Below are 24,597 nucleotides of genomic sequence, written 5' to 3'. Positions count from 1 at the left end.
ACGTGTCTCTCAAGCCTCGGCTACTCGGCCTACTTTTGTGCCACTTTAAAAAAAAAAAGAAATCTGTTTTCTCCATCTGTCACTCCTGGCAATGAGTTTGTCAAGTGACAGCAGCTCAGCTACACACTGTTGGTCTACAGGTGCCATCTGCTGTTGTGAATGACTGATGAATGACGATGAGAATTTAATTAATGTCTAGTAAGACTGAATGACAGGCCACTACATGGTTGGACTAGTTCAAGACAAGTTCCTTTGCCAATTTTCAGGCAAATTTTTAGAATAACTTTGTTGGCACACCGATATTCTCAAGCTCACAAACTCACCCGAAACACATCTGGAACAAGTTTTTAATATTATCAAACATGCTTGATATTTTCGTCTTCTACTCTTCTGCCTTGTGTAGTTGACTTCTTTTTGAGTGTGAGAACTGTTCTGCGTAGTAAGGCGACCCCATTTTTATAGATAATTTTGAGGATTGTATTTGGGTCATTATATTGTTTTTGTTATTAACAGATTATTACCACCAATTTACTCCACATCAGCTGGAATAACTTTCACTTCCTGGCCTTGCTTGTTTAAATACAATTTGTGTGATGCTACTTTTCCCACCCTGCACCGCCCCCTATGTGCTATCCATGTAGGACATGTTCACTGGCGAGGTGCCAATCACGCGTTGTTTCCATGGCAGCGGGGGCTGGCTGGCCTAGTCCCAACAGCCCCGTGGTATGTGTCCTCGTTGTAAGTGAGTGAAATGATACGTGTGTTTACATGTGAGCGTTAGTGGGAGGGTAGAAAGTGTATGTATGGCTGAAGATGAAAGGCAGAAGGATTTTACGCCTGTAATGGTTTTATCTAGGCTCATTGGCTAACACAACAGCATGCAGTATTACATACAAGCCGTCACCCTGTGGACGGTGACACACTGCACAGTTCTCGAACATACATCCTAAAAACATACACTCCTCACAAACAGAAAACGTTAAGCAACATTATGAAAAATAAGCCATAAACACGTGCACTACCATGACCTACGGACTTTGACCTGAGTAATTTACAACATTTGTAAGCTCCACTGAATGTGTGAATCACAAAAGAGTAAAGAAAACACGGAAAGCAAGCACTGCTACACCACACGGTGAGAAAACAACACACTAAAGCTGCATATTATTTCCAGAAAAATACAAATTTCCTTCAGCTTTTCTGCTAATACACTTCATATTTCATGCAAATCACAAAAGCCAGCGATTTCTGATGACCAAAACAAACGTGACCTATCCGTACTCCTTTTCAAAAGGGCAACAATGGACAAAGTGACACTCGTGCCCTCTTGTTCACTGATTTAAATTGAATAAAGACCCCCACGCACACAAACACACATGTCCCCCATACTCACAATGCAGAACAGCTCTAGTAGCTCCCTCATTGTCCTCCTTAAACGTGTCTTTCTTTCTATACACTCACACACATGCGTTTTCCACGATGCATGTCTCTGACCTGCCACATGACTGCACACACACTGACTGAGAGAGAGAGAGAGAGAGAGAGAGAGAGAGAGAGAGAGAGAGATAGGCTGGCACTGTGGTAGAGTGCCATCCACATGCTCAGAGGAGGAGGAGGAGGAGGAAAAAACAGGAGGAGGAGGGGATGGCAGGAGCAGAGAAGAGAGGAATGGACAGATTCCTGAGGGGAGAAAAGGCAGATGGGGGAAGGGGTGAGCGGAGGGGGGGCGGCTGAGAGGAAACATTGTTTTTTGGATCTCTCCCACCATTATTTTGCCCTCCATCTCTCCTTCTCTCTCTTATCATCTCCTGAGCCCCGTTCCTCCGAATCTCCTCTTTCTTTGTGATACCAATAATTATTCCTGCTTCCATAATTACTCTCTCACCTCAGCATTTCCCTCCCCTTCACTTCACTTCACTGCCCCCCCCCAACCCCCTCCTTCTGTCTTTCTCTCTCTGTGGTAAAAATGATCTAAATTAGTCCCTTCCACTGTTCACAGCAGTCAGAGGCAGCAGCCTGCGTGTCCAGAGGCATTTCCCGTAATACTGCTGCACTCATCACTCTGCAACTCCTTGCAGAGACACACACATACACACACACACGCACACTCATGTGCACATACTCAGGGATGTGGCAAAGCAAATAGCAATGTTAGATAGCACAGGTGCACTTAGTGAATGTTAAAGCTGGTCACAAAATCCCTAGGTCTGTGTCCAAAATCGTTCACTATTGACTATACAGTCGTCCACCACAGTACATACCCTCATTATTAGATTCAAATAATCCCACAACACTAAAAGTTCTAAAATAGATGATTGTAAAATCAATATTCACAAACTAAGAGCTAACTACCATCATGCATTGCGCAGACAGGGAAACAATGAGTGAATTTAGATGCTGCCAGATAAAAAGAAATTACCTGAGTAGTGTCTGAATTAGGGAAGTCACGATACCAGAAATTTAGAAGTTGATACCAATATCAATGAAACTCCACTATTTTCAATACCACGGTAAAAAACAAAACGTGTACTTCAACACACACTCCTTTATAACCGTTTGCTTTCCATTTATTATCAATCCCCGATAATCCGTCTCAAGTTTTTTCATGAAAACCTAATTTTTACAATTATATTTGAACACATCATGATAACATTATAATAATTTTTTCACTGCAGAGCTTGAACGCATCACAATGTAACTCACTGCAACCTACGTTAGCTGTTAGCTCTGTTATTTAGCCAAGCAGGACTGTACCATCCACCAGCTGCTAACAGCTAACGTTAACTAGCCCTCCTCCGGCCGATTTCAACATGGAGTTGTTGTTCACTTTGTAGCATTATCAGGGAAATGTTCAATCGTACGCGGGACGCCGTTAGTCTCGAGGCCTGATCCACGGTACCTTCAGTACTGTAGAAAAACTTGTACCATCACGTTTTCAGAATGTTGGCATCAAATTGGTACCAAAGAAGCGGTTCTCGTGACATTCCTCATCCGAATTAGCTTTTTTGCCATCTGATACAACCCAACAATCCTGATATAGATTATTTCGATTTCTTTTTAAAAACCAAGATACGTACATACCAAACAGGACATTTTACATTGTAAAAATCAACTGGTCAGCACTCTCTGGTGGACAAACTATGTCATGATGAGATTTTCTAAATTACCTCAAACCTGGTTTAGCATTACTGTACTGCATTTTCTTGTGTCATATATATATATGTATATATATATATATATATACATATATATATATATACACACATACACATACTGATACTGCTATATCTGAAAAGCTAACTAATATTGGCCGACACACAGGCATCTAACACACTGTATAGTCCTCTGCATACAATTCCCTATATAGTGTGTGTAGTGAGTGCTGCATAGTGAAGGAGTGAATGCTTTCAGACAGAGCCACAGTGTAATCTGTGAGATGTGTCTCTCTGGCTTCCCGTACCTCATTAGAGATGCGCCGATGGTGGTTGTTCCTCATCCGGACCCTGACTGGACTCTGGACCTCATCAGAAGACGTCCCAGATGCCTGGTCACTCTCCCCATCTGAACCCATCTTCACGTTCTCATGGACGATACCTACAACACACAGAGACACAAAACAAGCTGTTATTGTCAGAAATTGTGCTGTACTTTCATTAAACTCAAGTCTTTTGGACTGCTTCTTTAGTTTTGTTTTATGCCTCTTCCGCTCTCCTCTATCACTCTCTCCATGTTCCCATCAGAGGACACAACCTTTTGTCTTTCTAAGATTTCATTCACCCGCCTGAGAAAGCCATAGCAGGGTCCCCGATCCCCAGATGAGGGATTGTACCACCAGCCATGCAGGGGTGTTAGCCGAGTGTGTATAAAACGCCATCGGTAAGATGAGGAGGTCAGAGATCGATATCACCCTTCATGCAATGAGAGCTTTCCCGTCTTTGCCTGCCACCCCCACCACACAAGTCCATTTCCCCCAGACTCCATCTGATTAATGAGTCACGGTGCAGCAGACAGGACTGCTTCCATCAATGGTGTGAGTAAATGTGGGGGGATGGGGTCTCTCTTTGGGTTTCAGAGTATGGTGCCTGATAGCTCTCAAGTCTAGGTCATGTACAGCACATACTGTATGGTGTGTGTGTGTGTGTTTGTCTTGTGTTTGGTAGAAGAAACTGCTTCATGAGAAGAACTGTCAGATGTTAAAGCTCAATCCTAATGCTTACATTACCATCATCTACTGTTTACCTTTCAAAACAGCCACCATAGGCAGAAGAGTGACACATTATACGGGGACGATTAGGGGATTGGGGGGAGCATGGTGCGAAGAAACAGAAAAGGAATAAGTGGAATGAAGAAAAAAAAGTCCCTTGATTGATTGTGACACGTCAGCCGTGAGATAGAGTGATTGTGAGCCGAATAGGTAAAGCTATTTATTATAGTGCACTGTCTGTCAGCAGTGGAGTGGGGCAACACCACCTGAGGCTAATTCTAGGTGATTTGTGTGCGTCTCTTTCATGTAGTCAAGGTTAGGATTTGAGAAAGGCATGCTGGTCTATGGATTAAGCCTAAGGGCTAAAAAAAATGGAATATGGACACGGTGTGTCATCAGCAGTGTATCAATGAAATAAAGCCCACTAGCTTATCAGTACTGCTTTCTCTTTCTATAGTCAGCGCAAGATGGATTCCTCATGTCTTTATGGAGCCCCAAAGTGTTCAATAATGAATAAATGAGTAATTATGGAATAAATAATCACAGCGATAAATTGTGTAAAAAATACATAAAACTGAAAATACTTTATCAAAACTCAACTCATGATGAAATGCTATTTCTAGGGCTGTCAAAGTTAAAGCGATAAAGCAAATTCATTTTAACGCCACTAATTTCTTTAACACATTAACGCAACTTGCGATTTTTAAGGTTGTAGCGGGCTGATTTTTAAAGCTAAAGTGAAGATCATGGTATTATATGAAAGTACAAAACCTAAGGAATCCATTGGTACCAGCCATGGCATACTAGCTTGTCGTGAAGGAGGCTAAATAATGCTCCAAACTTACACTACATTTTGGTGAGGAAAATGGCCATTTTCAAAGGGGTCCCTTGACCTCTGACCTCAAGATATGTGAATGAAAATGGGTTCTATGGGTACCCACGAGTCTCCCCTTTACAGACATGCCCACATTATGATAACCACATGCGGTTTGGGGCAAGTCATAGTCATGTCAACACACTGACACACTGACAGCTGTTGTTGCCTGTTGGGCTGCAGTTTGCCATGCTATGATTCGAGCATATTTTTTATGCTAAAAGCAGTTTCTGGACAATGTTTGTCATTGTTTTGTGCTGTTAATTGATTTCCAATAATAAATATATACATACATTTGCATAAAGCAGCATATTTGCCCACCCCCATGTTGATAAGAGTATTAAATACTTGACAAATCTCCCTTTAAGGTACATTTTGAACAGATAAAAAAAATGTTACCATGATTAACTATGGACAATCATGTGATTAATCACAATTAAATATATTTTAATCGATTGGCAGCCCTAGTTATTTCATCATTTTTATTTTCAGAGTTTTTGACTTCATCATTTCATAACCCCAATAAAAAGTATGTTCATTATAAAAGTTATAATGACATTTTTTCCCAATAACACTTTCTATTTCATAACGTCACTTTTCATGACGCTGGTGAAGTCACCACCCTCTCACCTTTCCGCTAATCCCCTGCCCCCTGCCTCTTAAGCTCGCAAGCAGTCAACTACCTGTGTAGATCCCAGCTGTCCATCGGCCTAACTATCTGTTGACAAAAGCAGCATATGCTCATTAGCAAAACACGAGTCTGATGTACTGCCTGTGGCCTCAGAGCCAGACACAAGAATACAGGGCATGCATACAGAATAGCTTGGTAAGAAAACTGAGCAGTCGGTAGTCATATCAGGAATCAACCCCGATGGTGAAACATTAAACTCAAGGTAACTGACACCAGAGTGAGGGGGAAATTGATCCAGGATATCTACATACATAGGCGCACACACATGACCACACGCTCACGATGAGAAAGTATCCAGCACTGCTGGTATGTCACGGGTCTGTCTCACTTTCGGAGAGATCCTGATCTTGTCTGTTTGTGTAAACAGTCAAGGAGATGCGGGCGGATCAGACGTGGGTGACTGACCTTGGAGGAAAATTCCATCACCTGCTGGACCTTGAAACAATGCAATACGCTCTGCAAACACGTGCGGCACGTGGATTTGTCTCTCATGCACCATCACCCACTTTCTCTCCTCAAAATAACACATACACTCATGCATACTTCTTAATCACACGGGATACACACTTTTCCAGTCTCCTGCAGGTTCTTTCTGCTCCATTTCCATAGCAGACTAAGAGCAGACAGTAAATGTCATGCGCTACCACGGCCTCCCTGTGAGGAGCCGGGCTGGCCTAGTTAGGGTTGCTGACTTCCTGCTGGCACGTCTGGAAGAGCAAGTGGGCTGCTTTCAGGGCTATTCTTGCCTCACCCAACTCTGCATGTACTCCACTTAGCTGGAAGTCCATCTCCGGCACATGATGTGCCTCGGAAAATGATTGAAAAGCCTGTGGAAAGGATGTTAGAAGAAGTAAAGTAAGTGTAAGATTCGCTTCAAGAGCCCTTCAAAGAGTAATGGAAATCTTGGGAGGCCAGGCCAGTCATCGGGTTCAGTGGGTAGTTCAAGGGTGCACTGGTAGGATAAATAGTCGCTGTCTACATCTAATGCATTACCCACTATTATTACTACGCTTTGAACTGAATCATTTTACTTCTTCTTTTTGCTTTTAAGCCAGAGGTTGTCAAAACAGTTTTTAAATAAAGAATAGCAGAATGTTTAAATTTGGCGTCAGGAATAGAGATAGTGTGCCATTGTGCTGACAAGCAAATAGATAAAAAATGAAAACTGAAGGACTCTTCACTTCTCCTAAGGGTCCGTTGGGTCCCTGAAGATAACAACACAGACACCGCCCTGGGCCAGCTCACTGCATCTGTAATCTTTGAACCAGCCACATAAAGGAAATAATACTTTGAAATTAATAAATTATCATTAATAAGATGATGAAAGTTGTATGATCAGCATATTCTGAGAGAAAGCTACTTAACATAAATTCATGTCTTTGTATCTAATAAAACCTCAGGATGCATGTTTGATCTTAATATAATGTCCCACAGAGTGAAATCATAGACTATCACATGTGTTGATGCACTGGGGATACTACTACTCTAGGCCTTTATATGGCACAAAGATGTTACTTACTGTAACAATCTATTGAACAACATTTTACCTCTAAAAAAAAAAGTAATCGTATGGCATCAGTATAGTCTGGATCGGATGAAATGGAAGACCAGGATGTAGATTGAAGTTGATGATGGATATGACAGTGATGAGACTCACCAATACGGTTTCCTGGAGGACGGCACGCGTCCAGCACTCGAAGCATACGGAACGGTGACAGCCTCAGTGGGGTTTCTCTCTCTCCCATTTTTAACCCCTCTCCCACTCTAGCCTCACCCATCCTCGAGTCTCCCACGCTGGGAGCACGTGCAGAGCCACCTTGGGGGTTGCCCGACGTATCCATTGTTGCAGAGGATTGAAAATACTACGATTTGAAAATTCGAAAATACATTTCACAAAAAGACAAATCAAAAAAATCCAGGCCTTGTCGAGGAGGAGTGGAAATCACTTCAGTCTAGCCTGAGTCGGGTCTGGGTGGGACCTGGACTTCAGGAGTTGTAGCTGTATCTGTATCTCTAGGAGAGTCCCATGCAGTAGAGAACAGGTCTTTACATCGTGAGGACAGTGCAGACGGCACAGGCACACTAATCACAATGCAACAACTCCCCCGGCTACTACTCCACTTTAACACACTCTCTCTCCCTCTCCCTCTCTCTCTCTCTCTCTCTCTCTCTGTTTTCCTGTAGACACTCCCTCCTCTCAACCTCTCCTTCCTTCTCGCTCTTTTTCTCTCTGCAGTCTCGCTCTGCTTGCTGACTAAGGAAGGTCAAACTGCGAGCAGGTAGGCAAAATGCTGCAGAGCCAGTCCAACACGCACAAGCTGAAAACTGTTAAACCCCATCATCTCAGAATAACAGGTGCTCCATCTATCTAATATCCTGCTGAAGCACACACACACACACACACACACCAAACCTACAGCTCCTCCTAGAAAGAAAAACACTTTCATCTGATGTTCAACTATCTGACCTCTTTGGCTCCTGGTTCTTTCCTTCACACTCTCTCTCTCGTTACTTTTTCATTTCCAGTCCAGTGTTCTTTTTCCCGATGTTTTTCTCCATCAGTCAGATCTCCCTACTGTTATTCAGCACACCACTCTATTCAGGTTGTTGTGCTGCTCTCCTCCTTCCCACTCCCCTCTCTCGATTGCTCCCTCCTTGCCTCTGGCGCCCCTATCAGTGCTTTCAGTGCTGTTAGTCCTCTTACTCCCTCCCCTCACCTTGCTATTACTCTCCTCCCTCTCATGTGATACCAATCTCTCTCTCTCTCACTCTCTCTCACCCTCCTCCTGTCTCTATCTCTCCCTCCCTCGCTCTTTCTATCTCCGTCTGGGTCCAGAGATGGTGTTGAATATACAGTACAATCCTCTCTTTCTATTCAGCATTCGATGACGTTTTCAGCTTGATCAGCCTCTTTCTCTCACTACGTCTCTATCGCGCTCTCATTCGTCTTCCCTCTCTCTCTTGCTCCTTCCCTCCTCTCCACCCTCTCTTCCTCCTTATCCTTATCACTCTCCAGCGCAGAAATTGAAACCCTGAGGCTTTTGAGTGACGCTTCTGGCATCCCAGTTTCCCATCTTCCCCCCTCTCATGCATTCTCTCCACCTTCCTGTTTCTCCCTCCGTCCTTCCCCATGGACTTGAAGCACAGGCCATTATTCATTCTCAACCCGCTGCACACACACATGCACCATCCCTCATACGTGCCACTGCACACACGGTAACTGTGCATCCCTATAAACACCACTGCACATGGGTCTAGGCGACACACCTGCAGATCAAACACAATATGAACAAACACACATTCTTTATATACGTGTCAAACAAAGAACTATACAGCCGGATGTACAAGTGTTGATCCTGATGGATGTTTTGCTGCACTTGAAAACACATGTGTTTTCTTTGTGCACATCCCAAACTTCCCTTCCAAATGAAATGTGCAGAACGGACTGAGGGGGGGGGCAGCACGGACATCGAGAGCTTGAAGGTCCCGTTACATCCTTACAACAACATGAGTGATCAATGTTAAGTGTAAAGCGATGAGCTGTTGATTTGACTTGGATGGACAGAGAGGCGGGATAATTGAAAGTTTTGTGAAGACTTCGTTGGTTGGATTTTTTTTCAGTTGTCTTAGTACAGTCACCATTTAAGGTGTAATGTTTTCCAAGAAATAATGGTGTAAAGTAACTAAGTACATTTACCCTAGTACTGTGCTTCAGTACAGTTTTGAGGTGCTTGTACTTTACTTTTTGAACATTTTTCTTTTACTACACTATTCAACAGAGATACATTTCAGATTAGGGTTTTAAATACAAAACATATAATCAATTTATAAAAACGTGATGCCTTGTTATAGATTAAACCAAAACAAGTATATGAAGCAGTTAAGATTAGCTCAATCTCAACCAACTAAAACATGAAATTAATGTTTACCTGTTAATGCATCAACAATTGACACATGATCCAATAATATAATAATAGAAAGAGACAAAGGGCTATTGTGCATAATGAATATTTTTGCTTTTGATATTTTATGTACATTTTGTTAATTCTGTTCTTTTGCTTTAGTATAATTTTTTACAGTATTTTTACAGTCTGGTATTGCTGCTTTTACTGAAGAGAATCTAAATACTTCTTCCACAACTGAAAATAAAAGGTCCAGAACATTCAAATGCACATTTCATGGGACTTTTAAAGATAATCCAATGGATTTTTAAGACAAACTGTCTGATGGAAGTATATTTTCTAAAGATGACAGAGGACAATCCAGCTGTAGTGCATTTTTGTGAAATATGCTACCACTACCAGTGTGTTGGCTGTTTGCTCTTTTCTTCCACATCACCCCCATTTTGTGTGTGTGCATGCATATTTCCCTCTATGTTTCCTATGGAACCGTGGACCATCCCATTATAGCAACCAAAAAAACTAGAATTACCGCCTGGCAGTTTGGCAAATGTCATTACTTCATCATTTCATCATATTTAACATTTATGTGTAATTGTCATAATTAGCGTATGAATTCTTGGGTTATGGCCAAAAACATGTTTTGTGAGGTCACAGTGACCCTTGATCTACAAATTCAAATCAGTTCATCCTTGAGTCCAAGTGGACGTTTGTGCCATATTTAATGACATTTCATGAAGGCATTCCTGAGATATCACGAGAATGGGACGGATAGGAGGTCACAGTGATCTTGACCTTTGACAAACAAAATGTAATCAGTGCATCCTTGAGTCCGAGTGGACGTTTGTGCCAAATTTGTACAAATTTCCTCCAGGCCTGAGATATCATGTTCACGAGAATGGTACAGGCAGACGGATGGACGGACAATCCGAAAACATAATGCCTCCGGCAACGGCTGTCAGCGGCGCGGAGGCGTAAAAAAAAGGTGTCTATAGGAAAATTAATGTGTTGAATGGCAACTGCATCTAAAATGTCAGCAAGATAAAATATCAAATACCGTATTTCTTCATGACATTCTCAAGGATTAACGCTTAAAAAAACCTGATCCTCAAATGTGTGTGACAACTGTGAGATAAAACCTCACCTCTCTCTTCGTGTCAATAATCATGTTGTCTTGTCAGCCTTAACTGACAAAACACGCTCCTGCAGAAAAGCTCTCACACCCTGCATGTCAATAACGCAACCACGCTTGAAACAGCTAAAACGTGATGGTATAATTGGCTTAGATAAGTAAATACATGAGATCATTGGTGTACTGTGTACTTAACACATCTTGAAAACATTAATCTAGCTACGTCTGGAAGGTGTATTAAAATAAATATTTGGGAGGACAGTAAGTGTGCAGTGTTCACTTCAACTTCTCTACATGAGACGTACTTAGGTCTGTTTTCTTTGGGCCCATTACGCTATACTTTAAATTAGATTCGAGTAAAGAGTAATGGCCATTTACAGTGCACTGACAGACACATATTGATGCAGAGTGCTGCATCCCTGAGCTTAAAAAGTCAAAGACAAAAGCTCGCCACTCAGCCCTCTAACCATCACTGTCTCCCTGTCGCTTTGTATTCACAGGTGCAACCGTATACATCAGAGATTTCTCTCTTGCTCTGCAGCCACCTCCACATCACTTTTCCCTCCCTTCAAGGTCACATTCACTGACACTTTTTCTTGCCAGCTTGTTTGAAACATCGTTATTGTCACATTTGCTCGGCTACATTTGAGTTTCCAATGAAAATATATTGTTTACCATTTTTCTTTTACCATAAATACACACAGTCTGCCTTCAGTGGCGAGACAATAAAAACCAAAGTGCATATAGCATCCCTGAGGAACACACACACAGCAAAACACACTCACAAGGCTGGAGGGGAGGGAGGTTGGATTTAGACTGCAGTAATTACCTCTAAACCTTTTATCTACATCTAAGGAATCTTATTATTCAATTACTAGGACCAGAGTGCCTGCTGTCAGCTACTGGCTCTGTGTGTGCTGGTCCCCAAACGCCTCACCCACCCTCTTCCTTTCCTATATGTAGCTCTGAAAATCACCGGCATTCTTTAGCAGCATCTTCCCTTTTGCCTCAAGCAAGAGCTAATGTAACAGCAAGCATACAGAAACCTTACAAGACCAACTACATAAAAAGGAGCCCACTCCATTGTTCTTATTAAATCCAGTTAGTGTGAGCAAATGGCCGAGAGTGCAGGGAGTGAAGGAGAGGGCTACAGCGATTAATGCAGTATTAATGCATTACATTAAATCCCTGGCACAGATGAGGTCTCTCATGGTTTACAAATACATAGGGGGAGATAAGGGTGGTCTGAAAAGCTTTCCATCTTTTATCTTTTCCCCGTTCCGCCTTTTATCTGGAATGTTAAATATAGTATTTTGATGTATGCAGAGAGAAAGCGACAGAGGTAGAGAAAAAAAGAACGAGAGGGGACATCTGTGACGGCATCAGAAATAGCAGCCTGCAACGAGTTTTGAAAAAGAGTAGTCCTTTTTCTCAGTAAAACAGACGGGAGGGCCGACTAATCCTCAACAGTGTAACTACAGATGCTCGCAGAGAGAAAGAGATGAGGTAGAGGCGAAAAGCGAAAAAAAAGTGCAGCGCTCGTCTTTCCTCACTGTAAGTACAGTGTGGTGGGAGTGGGTGTTGGCCCCAGTTAGCAACAGATGAATCACAAACCTGTAAAAGCTCTCTGGCTCTGGCAACTGGCCAAACACCCTTAACATACAACCCCGCAGTCAGGCCCACTTACACAGATGGAGAGTGAATGTAATTGAATACTCCTATGGATGGATAGAGGGAGTTGGAGAAAGACAGACAGAGAGAGAGAGAGAGAGAGAGAGAGAGAGAGAGAGAGAGAGAGAGAGAGAACGGGTGGGCCAGCTCTTTAGTGCAGCAGGAAAGAGAGATTGCATCATCATGTCGCTCTATTAAAGGGTGCGACGTGCTCCGACTGCTGAGTGGCACACAGTGAGTCAGCGGGACTAACCAGTGGGAGACACACACACACACAGCATACCTCTTAACATTTCAAACTACACCTTATCGTGATTTTAATAATAGAATAGCATCTATTCTAGGTTCTGAGTGAAGCTACGTCCATTTTAGGGCTTTGCTGAGCTCAAAGACAGCTGTGGATTTCACAGAATGAAGTCACTCTGCCAGACCAGTAGTCTGTGGGATTAAGACTGGCACGTTCACTTATTCCTACTGGTGTTTCTCCATATTCCCTATGCTTTCCTCATCTCTTAAACACCATTAATGTGTTGTGTGCCAATACAGTCTAGTGATGTTGATTTGCTGATATTCATAGATTTTGTCCTTGTTATTCGTGTAGTTCAGATACGCATTCTAATAGTTTTCGTGTTTGAGAATAGTTGTGGGAAATACGCTTATTCACTTTGTTGCCGAGTGCAAGATGAGAAGATCTGCACTATTCTTATACTGTATCTGTTTGTTAAATATGAAGCCACAGTCAGATGATGGTTAGCTTAGTCTAGCTTAGCACAAAGACTCAAAGCGGGGGGAATAAGTGCATTTCTGAAAATGTCAAACTCTTCCTTTAACGCCCCACATTAAAGGGATAGTTCGGGTGTTTTGAAGTGAGGATGTGTGAGGCACTTATCCGTAGTCAGTGTATTACCTACAGTAGATGACGGTCGGCACGCCCCCAGCTTGGAGAAGCAGACAGGAGTTACCGCACGGGAGCAAAGCAGTGTACTGCTGTGGACGGGGCCGGCAGCAAAACGTATTTTAGCCACCCAAAAGAAAGGCCCACCTAAAAAAATCTATATCAGTTTAAGTTTACGCTATATTCAGAATATTTTCACCACTTTACCTTATCATCAGACGTTGAACTAAAGTCACTGTATCCATCTGTGATCTCGCCAAAGCCACCAGACTCCATTGAAAAAAAACTGTAATTTTACCTCGCAGAACACGAGAGTTACTGATCTACCGCTGCCTCGGTCGGTTAGTTTGTTTGTGTTATTGTGTGAATTTAGTTAGTTCGGATTCACCAAAGTCACACAATAGCACAAACAAACTAACCGATCGAGGCAACGGTAGATCAGCAACTCCTGTGTTCTGCAAGGTTAAATTACAGGGTTTTTTTCCAATGGAGTCTTGTGGCTTTGGCGAGAGCATAGATAACGGCTTCAGTTCCCCGTCAGAAACAGACTGTACAGCTGTCTCACGGCAAGATAAACAGGCCAAAATATTTTAAATATAGCGTACACTTAAACTGATATTGATTCTTTTATGTGTGCTTTTCTTTTAGGTCGCTAAAATATGTTTTGCTGCCGGCCCCGTCCACAGCAGTACATTGCTTTGCACCTGTACTGTAACTCCTGTCTGTTTCTCCTGTCTGTTTCTCCAAGCTGGGGACATGCCGACTGCCATCTACTGTAGGTAATACACTGAATATGGATAAGTAGCTCATACAAACCCCACCTCAAAACACCTGAACTATCCCTTTAACTCCAAAGGTTAACATGTGTTGCATCCTAATACTGCTGTATGGATACTACTACTGCTGCTGCTGCTGCATGGCATATCTTGCATCAAAAACGTTTTAGGTACTAACTAAAATGTGTCCGTAGCACAGAGTATTGAAAACCATCAAATGCCAAACGCTGCCATCGATTCGTGATCTATTGCACTTATTTGTAGATCAGATTGACTATTTTATTTTAGGCATTTTACAGCTTCTTCCGTGTTTAGACGGCATTCAACATTTGAGAACTTTGAAAAGGTAAGGTATAAAGGTATAAAAAAATGTATTGTTTTGGTATTGGTACCGAGCCTCAGGTATCATATTAGCAATAGTATTGAAAATGTTAAAACTATACCCAGTCCTATGCTACTATCCCCATTTCTTTACAGGGATCATCTAAGCTTCATCCATCCATTCTTATCGTATTCCCAGCGTGCAGGATCACAATGAACTGTAAAAGCTCGTGATACAAGAGTCCTCTTGTCAGCCATAGTTCAATGGATGCAAGGAGTCTCGTTGTGCTCTATCTGCAGTTCACTCAGCCGAGGACTCGAGGGATTCACAGCACAAAGCTAATATGACTCCTGAAGGAGCTATTGTGGAACCAACGCTCTCCTACCACGTCGCTCCCTCCCTGCTTTCATCTATACTTTTCTCCCTCTTTATCGCTCAGTCTCCCGTAATCAATCTCTCGCCATTTTCTGAGCTCCATTTCACTCTAAACCCATCTCCAACATTCAAGTGTTCAGCCCCTTTCCGTTTCGCTCCATCCTTGATTTTTCCCTTCCTCGCTCCATCCCGCTGCTCCTGATATAAGCCGTTTTGCCACAGTGGGAAATGAGATTACTGGGATCCATATAGCAACGGACCACACGTTCCATTACATAATGCAGACAGACAGAAGGAGAAAGTGATTGTGTGAGCATGTACATGTGTGTGTGTGTGTGTATGTTGGATTAAGGTCATTAGAGTTTTAGCCTTCCAGATTCGTAGTAAAAGTAGGGATGATAGCAGAGTTGGGTCAGTACATACGGTTTTACACTAAAAGCCCATATACATGCATGCACGCACACAAAAACACACACACCTTTTTGGTAAGCAGCATTGACATCGACATGACATCAGTGTGTGTGTGTTGACCAACCACAGGTGGCAGTATTGCTCAAGCTTGATGTTGCTTTGGTGAAACACTCGTGAAATTATACAAATGCACAGCTGAATATTAAGTTATTCTTAATGCATGCAAGGAAAAAAAGGTAAAAAAAAAAAGAGTTCTATGTACTGAAGACTGACACATAGAAGAAGTCAAAAATATGCAGGAAATGTTACAACAAGGAAAATAACAATGGAGAACTGGCTAGTCTACATGAAGTAGATGCTTACTTATATACGGATCATATAATTTGAGTGTAAAACCTTGATCTTCAAGTAGTATCTATAGGTGTCAAATAAATGTACAACATTTGCATTTGGCAGAATTAAAAGAGACAGATCTGCACACCAAATAGCTCCCATTAGAAGGATTGTTATTGCTGTAACGTTTTGAGCAACAGACTCTTCCTCAGACTTCTGATAAATGCAATGTCTTTTAATATCCATAATGCATACACAAGCACATGTGACATGCCACACGTTTCAAATAATCAATCAAATAATAATAATATGAAGATACATTATATATTAAACAAATGCACCGATAGAATATCAAGGCTTCATGTTATAATGTATAAAAACATTTTTTATATATATTATAATATGTAGCCTTGATATCATATCAATATTCTATTGTTTCTGATTATATTGATATTCTAAAATATTTTTTATAGATATATTATAACATGTAGCCTTGATATTCAATCTGTCTATCGGAGTACATGTTATAATATATTTTTAAAAATGTGCACATGTGCTTGTGTATGCCTGGTGGTGCAAAATGTTACAGCAATAAAAAATCCTTCAAACAGAAGCTATTTGGTGTGCAAATCTATTTGTTTTAATTCTGCTAAATATTTCTTGATCCAGCACCCATCTTATCGTACGCTGGATGTGCGTCGTTCTTATTGTTTCTTATTCAACATTTGCATTTAACAATATCTGCTTCTTAAATGTAGTGGAGTAGAAGTATAAAGTAGCATTAAATGGAAATACTCAAGTACAGTAGAAACACTTTAGAAATTGTTTTTGAGTACTTGAGTAGTTACTTTCCACCACTGCTTTGTATTATAATGACTTCCTTATTCACTTCTGGCATAAAATGTGCTTCAGGCTTTGATTTAATTTTCCAAACTGAACATACAGAACGTAGGAATCAAGCAGGTTTACATACAGCTATATGTCTTTCATTGTGCTTATGTGTGCACTTTGTAAATGTGTGTGTGTGTGTGTGTGTGTGTGTGTGTGTGTGTGTGTGTGTGTGTGTGTGCGTGCGTGCGTGCGTGCGTGCGTGCGTGCGTGCGTGTGTGTGTGTGTACCCAGAGATCCAGTCCTGTGCAGGCTCAGGAAGGCTCTGTCTCTCTCCAGCCCCCCACCCGGCTCTCTGCGCAGGGCGGTGCGGCCCAGATGACCGGCATATTGACGCAGGAAGGAGGGAGCGCTGTGTGAGGCGGGAGGGTGCACGGCGCACACCACCATGGGCTCTGAGACACGCGATGCAGGCGGACAGCCGGGGAGAAGAGGGAGAAAACGAAGGGAGACAAGAGTGCGAGAGAAAGCGAGAGAGTGAGGACAAAGCTCAGAAGGATGGCAGGTTGACACAGATTAGAAAAAAGGCAAGACGAGAATAAGAGAAAGAGAGGGATGAAGGGTTGAGGAATAGCAGAGGAGAGGGAACAGAAGCAGCAAAACAGAGATAGGCAGGTGACAGAAAATGTAGGAAGGAACGGGAGGAAAAAAGAAGGAGGAAAAAAGACGACACAAGGTCACACAGAGACACAGAAAGGTAGCAGAACATGTAGGAACAGTACAATATGTAGATCAAACGGTGGGAATTCATACAGCTGCTGTACTCATATTAGAAGAGGTGTAGCACACAGTAACAGAAATAGCCATGGAAAGTGTATGAGGCATGCATAGTGGAAAATATGTTGAGTCACAGAAAGATAAAGACTGACTTTGAAGAGCAGAGAGTTGAAAAAAAGAGACGAGCAAACGCACTGTAGGAACAGGCCACAACCGAATGACGATGATATTTAGTTGACTGTTAGTAGGAAATGAAAGTCTACAAAGTAAACAAATGCTCCCTGACTTTTTGAAAGCAAAATACATCAACCTAACCCCTCACCAATACGTCGAATGCCCTGTCAGCATGCATGTACCGTCCCCTTTCTTTCCCATTCGTTAGTATTAATGAATCCTTTGTCCAGTATGTGGGTGGAAGCCCACAGGTCTTAATAATCCCCAACTTCCACCACATTGCACTGCAAATTCCTCTGTGATCCCCAAGCATTAGAGTTTAAGGTTCCTCACGTGATTCGCTCACAGTCTCGCGTCCTGTAACACAGGTCCACATTGGAAGAACATCTGAGGTCAGCAACATCTAATTAGCTCTTTGAAAAATGTGGGGAGTGGTTTTTTTTTTACCGCTCTTTTGCACAGTCTGACTAAGATGTATAGAGATGTGAGGGTCGGGAAGGTGATGCAGCAAGGGAAAAGGGCAAGAGGGAATGATGAGCACAAGATGTAGTGCTGTGGTTAAAGTTTAATGTCCCTCTCCTCATCCTCTACATCACTTCCTCCACCATCCAACTCTCTCTTCCTTGCTCCTTGCGCTCTCTGGAAATGAACTGACATTGCTTGAGCTATTAAAGACTAAAATAGGAGGAGAAGGAAGGAGAACGGCAGGGAGTGAAATTAATCAGGTAGGGGTATGGATGTTGTTGCAGCACGGGAGCTGGAATAACAGCAACTAGTAACAAAGGAGAAGCATTGTGTCCAAACTGTAAAGTAGCCAACATCTCTAGCCTAAAACACAGCAGAGCACAGCTACACTGAGACTTTTCTTGATTTCTCACTTTCTGTTTGTCTTTTCTATTTCCTTTTCGCTGAAACAAAACACCTGCTAAAACAGAGGCAACCTCCCTCGCCCTGTTCTGACCTGGTTTCCGTCTGGAGACAGAATAGGACGCAAAAACACGCACGAAGACCAATCACACACACGCACAGCGTTTGTGTCAATGGAGAAGGGTTCCTGCAATCCTGGAGGACGCCCAGCAGATGGCACCCAGAGTTTCTGAGAATGACATTGCTTTTTGCACTTTTCATCTAGGGAGCTAAGACATTCTCTTTTGCTCATGTGAATACACAATATCTGAATTCACAACAGAAGCTTTGTGAGTTCACATACATTTCCAGTATACTACTCCTTTCAGTCTAGTGCAGTAAAGTGAACAGTGAAAAGTGATGGTGATGGAGCTGAGGATGGGGTGAAGATGATAAAGGTGGGTTGAAAAGCTCAGGTGAGGCTTTGTGTGGTTTGTCTTTACCTGTCTGTATACCTTCATGAGAGTAGTGCATATTAATAAATATTAACACAAAAACATTTTCAAAACACAGGCACATTCTGTTTATATGATATTTAGGGAGTAGTTGAGAATGGAAGAGATTCGAGGACAGTGCAAAATATCTGCTGCCATAATTTTGCATAACCTTCCTGCGTGTCCTGCGATGACCTCTATTTTGACCCTCTCCACCTACACCATCATTTGAAGACCTTTGTGTACTTAAAAAGCTCCAAATGAAGTCTTAAGGTCTTGAACTGTTGGAGCATGTGAGAATCTACTCTTTAATAACGTGACCCGCCTGCTCCTGCGTGGTAAAACGCTAGCCATAACAGATGTTGGAGTCAAACTAATCACTGTGTGTCTCCCAAGAGGGACATGGAGGTGACACAATTACTCTTCATCATAATGACAACACGTGATGCCTTGCTACATGTTTTAAAAGCTTTTTTTATTCTGTTATGAATTGACATGCCGCATTGACATGCAGTGTATAATAATATAAATATAAAGTTATACTCATGGCTTGTGAAGCTTGTGAGTCAGCTGCAAAGCTTGTAATAGGTGCGCTCATGCATATTGTATGCCTGTGTGATGGCGTCTGCGAGGGCGCTTGTGTATATACCTGTGTCTGAGTGTTCACGTGTCTCACCGTTGTCCCTGGCTGCGGATGGCTCATCCAAGGCCATCTGTTCTGCCAGTTCTGACAGGGAGTCGTCGACGGGCCGAGCGCTGCGTAGAGACATGGACAGCCTCCGCTTGATTATCTTCATCCTGTCCATCTTCTCAAGCGCACCACCGGGGCCCACAGGCCTAAGAGAGGAGGGACAACATCATCATCATCATCATCATCAGCACCACCTGCATCCCAATCATCATAATCACTGCCATTGTCCTCATTATAACCATCAACAGCTAGATCAACGCTGCCCCGTTAATCTTCATTGTACAGTGAAACTACTGCAGTGCAGCCTCGGCGCATTTTCTACAGTTCTTTGGGCTCCCGATGATTGTGTTTGCTCACGCAGCGTGTGTTCTCATTGTTATGTATCCCAAGTGCAAACATGGCAGAATGAAAGACACAGAATGAGAGAGCAGACCCAGAGAGACAGAGGGAAAGGGAGAGAAAGAGAGCAACAAACAACATTTTTTACAAAACAAACATGTAAATGCCTGACAGTGCGGCTCCCCAGAGGATTCAGACCTGAGCAGCTCTCCCTGATGAGCTGTGATTGACATATAGTCATGCTATTGGAACAGTATTCCAATGCAAAAAAATGGCAGACAAAAGTATCATGTGACACAAGTTCGTCATACTCTATACACACCCCATCTATGGCTGATTCCAACCTAAGCTAGTGTCCATGTGACAACCAAGCAACTCTGATGGAAATCTGGGTTTCAAATACTGTATATACTGTGTGTGGTTACAGGAGAGAAAAGCATCCCATCCTGAAAATCAATGGAGGGGAAAGCACATATTATTTCTCCAGCAAAGTGCTCTTCATATTCAATGGTGAACCGCCTATGTGGGTTGTGTATTTGCGTGTGTATACCTCTTAACATCAGTGAGCTTTCAAAGTTATACATTGTTTTTATTGCCCCACAGCAGACATTTAAAATCTGGTTTATGTACAGTATATGTATCTTTGCATGAGCGTATTTGTGTGTGTGTTGTGTTCCTCTACGCTCTGCTTTACTGGCCTGGAGGTAGAGGCAGCCATGGCAGGGTATTTCTGTCTCCCTTCCACTTCCTGCTACTTCTATCTAACCCATAAGGGCTAGAGAGCTGACGTGCGCAAGTGCATACGCGCACACACACACACAGACACAGACACACACATGGCACCCACTGCCTTTCTCTTTGTGTCCAACCTTGGAGGCTTCAACAAAAGCCATTCATCCTTTCAGGCTCTCAGTCTTTCAGGCCTATTAGAGACAGCCAGTGTGCTCTGAGGGAATTCAAACCCAGCGATCCTCACTCAAGACGACTGGCTTTTTTCACTAGAAGATGCGCTTAGGCGAGTATCCATTGCTAACAACATTGCCTCCGCCAATTTACATGAGCCCAGTTGGATGCGGTTCGCACCTCAGTCGGAGGCGTTTCTCCGGGACGAAAAAAAAAAAGTTAAAAAAGGGAACAAACGAACGAATGGGGAGAGAGCAACTCACATTCATTTCATATCATCCGTCACCCATGGATTATCAGTATGGAACGAATCTCCCTCCCCCCCTCATTTGCATGTTTTCCCAGACTTCACTCGAGGAGAAGACTGCTCGGACAAGGAGATTGGGTTCTCCTCATGCGACTGCAGCCGTCATCCACACATTTTCAGGAATAAATGACTCACATTACGGGGGAACGGCCGATAATATAATGCACCGCTTATTATCCAGATAAATACATACTAGTGTTATCATTAACTCACACACACGCCCGCATCCGGGCATGCCCGCACACACATACAGGCACACAATAATGACTAATTTCACAGTCTTCATCTTATCTCTGTTGAATTAGCACGAACAGTAACGCAGTGGGAATCTCATTACCCAGCCGCTCATAGAGGGAAACACTTCAGGTCACCACTGTGTATTATACATGTAGTTGACATTTCCAATTTTATTTATAATATGATGAAATAGGGTGTAGTCTGCCTTGTAAACAACAACGCAAAATAAGCAAACAACATTCATTTTATGGAAATATTTAACTAATAACTTACTTATTTAGTTTGTAAACTTTTCCCATCGGCTTTTAAAAGATATCTTATGATATACCAGACATACCCGCTAACTTTTAGTATCATTGTGAATTGATTATAGCTTCTCTTTTATCTGTTAATGTATGAATTCATGCAGAAACATAAACATTTCTGCTTGACAAACGCATTAAAGTGACTTTTTAATTACTTTCCATCTTGTTATTACTTTTTGATGCTACATTAAAATGTCTGTATGTTTAATTCTTTGCTGCAACGCTGCAATATTATCTTTGTGTAAAATAACTAAGGGCTGGGCTCCATTCAGTAATACCCTTTTTGCAGCTAAATTAGTGAGTATATATATATATGAGTTGTTTAAACACGGGAAAACCAACTCAAATAGGCAATAGAGTCCTTTTCCATTGCCAGTAGACTAGTATGTCTTACTGTTTTTTTTCTGGTGTGTCACATTCAACATCACGACCACGCCAGAAAACAGAGTTAGTAAACAGTGGAAATGTAACGATGGTTACTTCTGTTCTTATATCTGTTACTTATTCAGTCTCTCTTCAACTCTCAAACCAGAGTTGGTGATTAAGACGCTTTTGATGAATTTTATTTTGTTTCTGGCGAGTTTGAATGAAGTGTGTTTTTACAATGATCAGCGAAGTAAAATGACTCTTTTTGTCAATGGAGTCCAGAAACTTTGAGGAGTACATATAACGGCTGTTTCTTTTCACATCTAACTCTGTGAATTATTATGTCAACCAAACCAGAGTTGGTGATTGTAGGAACAGTGGAAAAACTGATGAAGATGGTTTTGATGAGTTTTATTTTGTTTCTGTCAAGTTTGAATGAAGTGTGCTTTAATGATCAGCGAGGTACAATTACTGTTGTCTGACTGTAATCTGGTGGCTTTGAGGAGAGCATACTAATTGTATGTTTTGTACGTTTATAAATTATAATAATTGTCCAAATCCCGGATGATTTTATTCATGATATATTCACTTCAAAAGCTTATCGACACACGAGTATCAGCTACGCTTACTGCTCTCTCTTCTCTCCAACAGCGACAGATTTATCTTTTAATAAAAAAATAAAAAATTTGATGCCCTTAAAGTTGCGTCAATTTTTCCCCATGGTATCGAATATTGCTATTTTTCAAGGTATTGTATCGAAGTTAGAGATTCCAATATTGTGACAACACTACCGGGAATGAAGGCCGATTGTAACCTTTCGCACTAAAGACAAAAGCCAGATGTTAGTGGGTCGTGTCTAGAAGGTAACCCATAAGTTGCGAAACTCTCACGAGATGGTTAAGGTTAGGCATTGATCGTCAGGCAGTGAGTCACGCGAGAGTTTTCACACGTTTTAGCAACTTGTGGGTTATCCTCTAGACAGACCATGTTAGTGGGTTTTTGTCCAGTAGGAAAGGCGCTTAAAAGACTTTCACACTTTAGGATAATGTTAGACATTTCCGACTGTGTAAGTATCTGTGTTGGTCGACTTGTAAAGAAAAAGTTCCAGGAAGAAAAACGTGTTATGAATGTGCGTTGGATGTTGAGTCTTGTCTGGTGTAGGATGGACGTGGCAGTGTGAAGAGCTTGGCAGAGTTACTACAGTGAGTGGGACGGGACATGTGGCTCCAGGCTGCAGCATGTGCAGGCCACACTCACCAGACACCCGGCAAACCACGAACAACTCTGATGCATAACTCCCACTAAACGGTGGGACGAACTCCAGATGACGGAGGCCGCTCTCACTCCTTCAAAGACACTACAAGCACTTCTGCTGTTTTTAGTTTTGTTTGAAGGCAGTAGAGCATGGGATGTGCAATAAAACCAACACAAAAGAGTGACGGTTATAAGTGATACAAAAGGAGTAAAGAAATAAAACCTTCAATAACTTTTATAGTGAGTTATTTGTGTGTGTGTCTGTTAACAGCCTGTGCACATGTTTCCACATAAATTAGTGGGTGGTTGCATGGATGTGGTAGCATGGAGGTGAGGTGAACTGACACACCCCTGAGGAGGACAGAGGAGGAACACAGTGTCTGAGTTATTCAAGACACACACCATTTGGGTTGCTAGGTTACAGGCCCAGACTGGAACCGCAGTTTCTATCTCTGAGGTGAGGAGAAGAAGAAAAGAGACGAGAGAGAGGCGAAAAAGCTGAGAATTCACAATTCACTCTATCTATCCTCCACCCATGTACACACTCACAAGCTATAAAAACTTCTAGCCCTCCGGTGCTTGGGATGCCACACAGTGCTGCAGCGTGTAATCCTTGCCAGTCTTGCTCTGGGATTCCTCTGCCAAATATGCCTCTTAAGAAGGCCAAAAAAGTGAATGGACCCGAGGACCTGCAGTGTACACACAAACACTTGCTAGCTGCAAGTTTGACACACACACACACACACATGTACAAACACACACAGACTTTTATCAGAACAGAAGGGAAAATGTCAACAGCTTGACCAAGATTGAGACCAAGATCTGATTGTTTCAGCCAGATATTGTCTTTCCTCCGGTACCTCTCTTTTTGTCCTTTTACATCACAAACAAACAAGCATTCTTCTGCGATTCAGTGGCACATGAATCATACGCATGCATGCACTCACATACAATGTGGCAGAGTGGGATGGGCACTCAGTGGCACTCGGAACACTGCTTGGCTCGGACGCCCGAGGACGCATGAGTAATGCACAAATCTGCCCAACTACTGAATCCTACACACATCCACACAGATAACCCAACAAGTTGTCCATTCTCATTATAAGCCCAATGGCTCCTCCTCAGCATCTCTTCTGTCACTTGACCTAAATCTCCCAAGTTAAGATGAGGAAAAGGAATTATGGGAAGAAGATGAATGAATAAGCAGGAGCACAAGACTGCAAAAAGACAAGGCAAAAGAACTGAAATGCCATTTTCAGCCACAAGAGGAGGAAGGAGAATGGAGGGTCTGCCTGATATGGTTGTTGGGAGGTCTGGCTCAAAGGTTACGTTACTTAGGGCTGGATAATGTGGCTGAAATCAATATCACAAAAAGGAATATTTTTCCGGTATTAATATAGCAAATGTATGCAATATAAAATCATCAAACTGCTTTTCACTCTAATGACCTGTGATGCATTGTTACTTATTACATCAGACAAATAGAAAGAAAA

The 24,597-nt window shown here is 42.3% G+C and overlaps 1 protein-coding gene across 9 annotated transcripts in view; it reads right to left on the bottom strand.

Moving 5' to 3' along the window:
- LOC119489491 (cyclin-dependent kinase 17-like) overlaps nucleotides 1-24,597 on the bottom strand; it is a 44,693-nt gene that overhangs the window by 16,227 nt on the left and 3,869 nt on the right. For 2 of the 9 annotated variants that reach the window (XM_037771994.1, XM_037771999.1), the window contains 4 exons: nucleotides 19,352-19,539; nucleotides 17,696-17,719; nucleotides 16,702-16,866; nucleotides 3,461-3,594 (listed from right to left, as the gene is read on the bottom strand). In XM_037771994.1, coding sequence (XP_037627922.1) covers nucleotides 3,461-3,594; nucleotides 16,702-16,866; nucleotides 17,696-17,719; nucleotides 19,352-19,508 — 480 coding nt within the window. In that variant the 5' untranslated portion in view covers nucleotides 19,509-19,539. Of the gene's footprint in view, nucleotides 1-3,460; nucleotides 3,595-7,426; nucleotides 8,197-16,701; nucleotides 16,867-17,695; nucleotides 17,720-19,351; nucleotides 19,540-24,597 lie in introns of those variants that run through there. The other 7 variants (XM_037772002.1, XM_037772003.1, XM_037771997.1 and 4 more) reach the window with 6 other exon arrangements.

The sequence above is a fragment of the Sebastes umbrosus genome, chromosome 6 (genome assembly GCF_015220745.1).
Source record: "Sebastes umbrosus isolate fSebUmb1 chromosome 6, fSebUmb1.pri, whole genome shotgun sequence".
In the NCBI taxonomy this organism is placed as follows: Eukaryota; Metazoa; Chordata; class Actinopteri; order Perciformes; family Sebastidae; genus Sebastes; species Sebastes umbrosus.
Note: the sequence above shows the minus strand (reverse complement) of the source record. Positions and strands in the feature narration are given on the sequence as shown.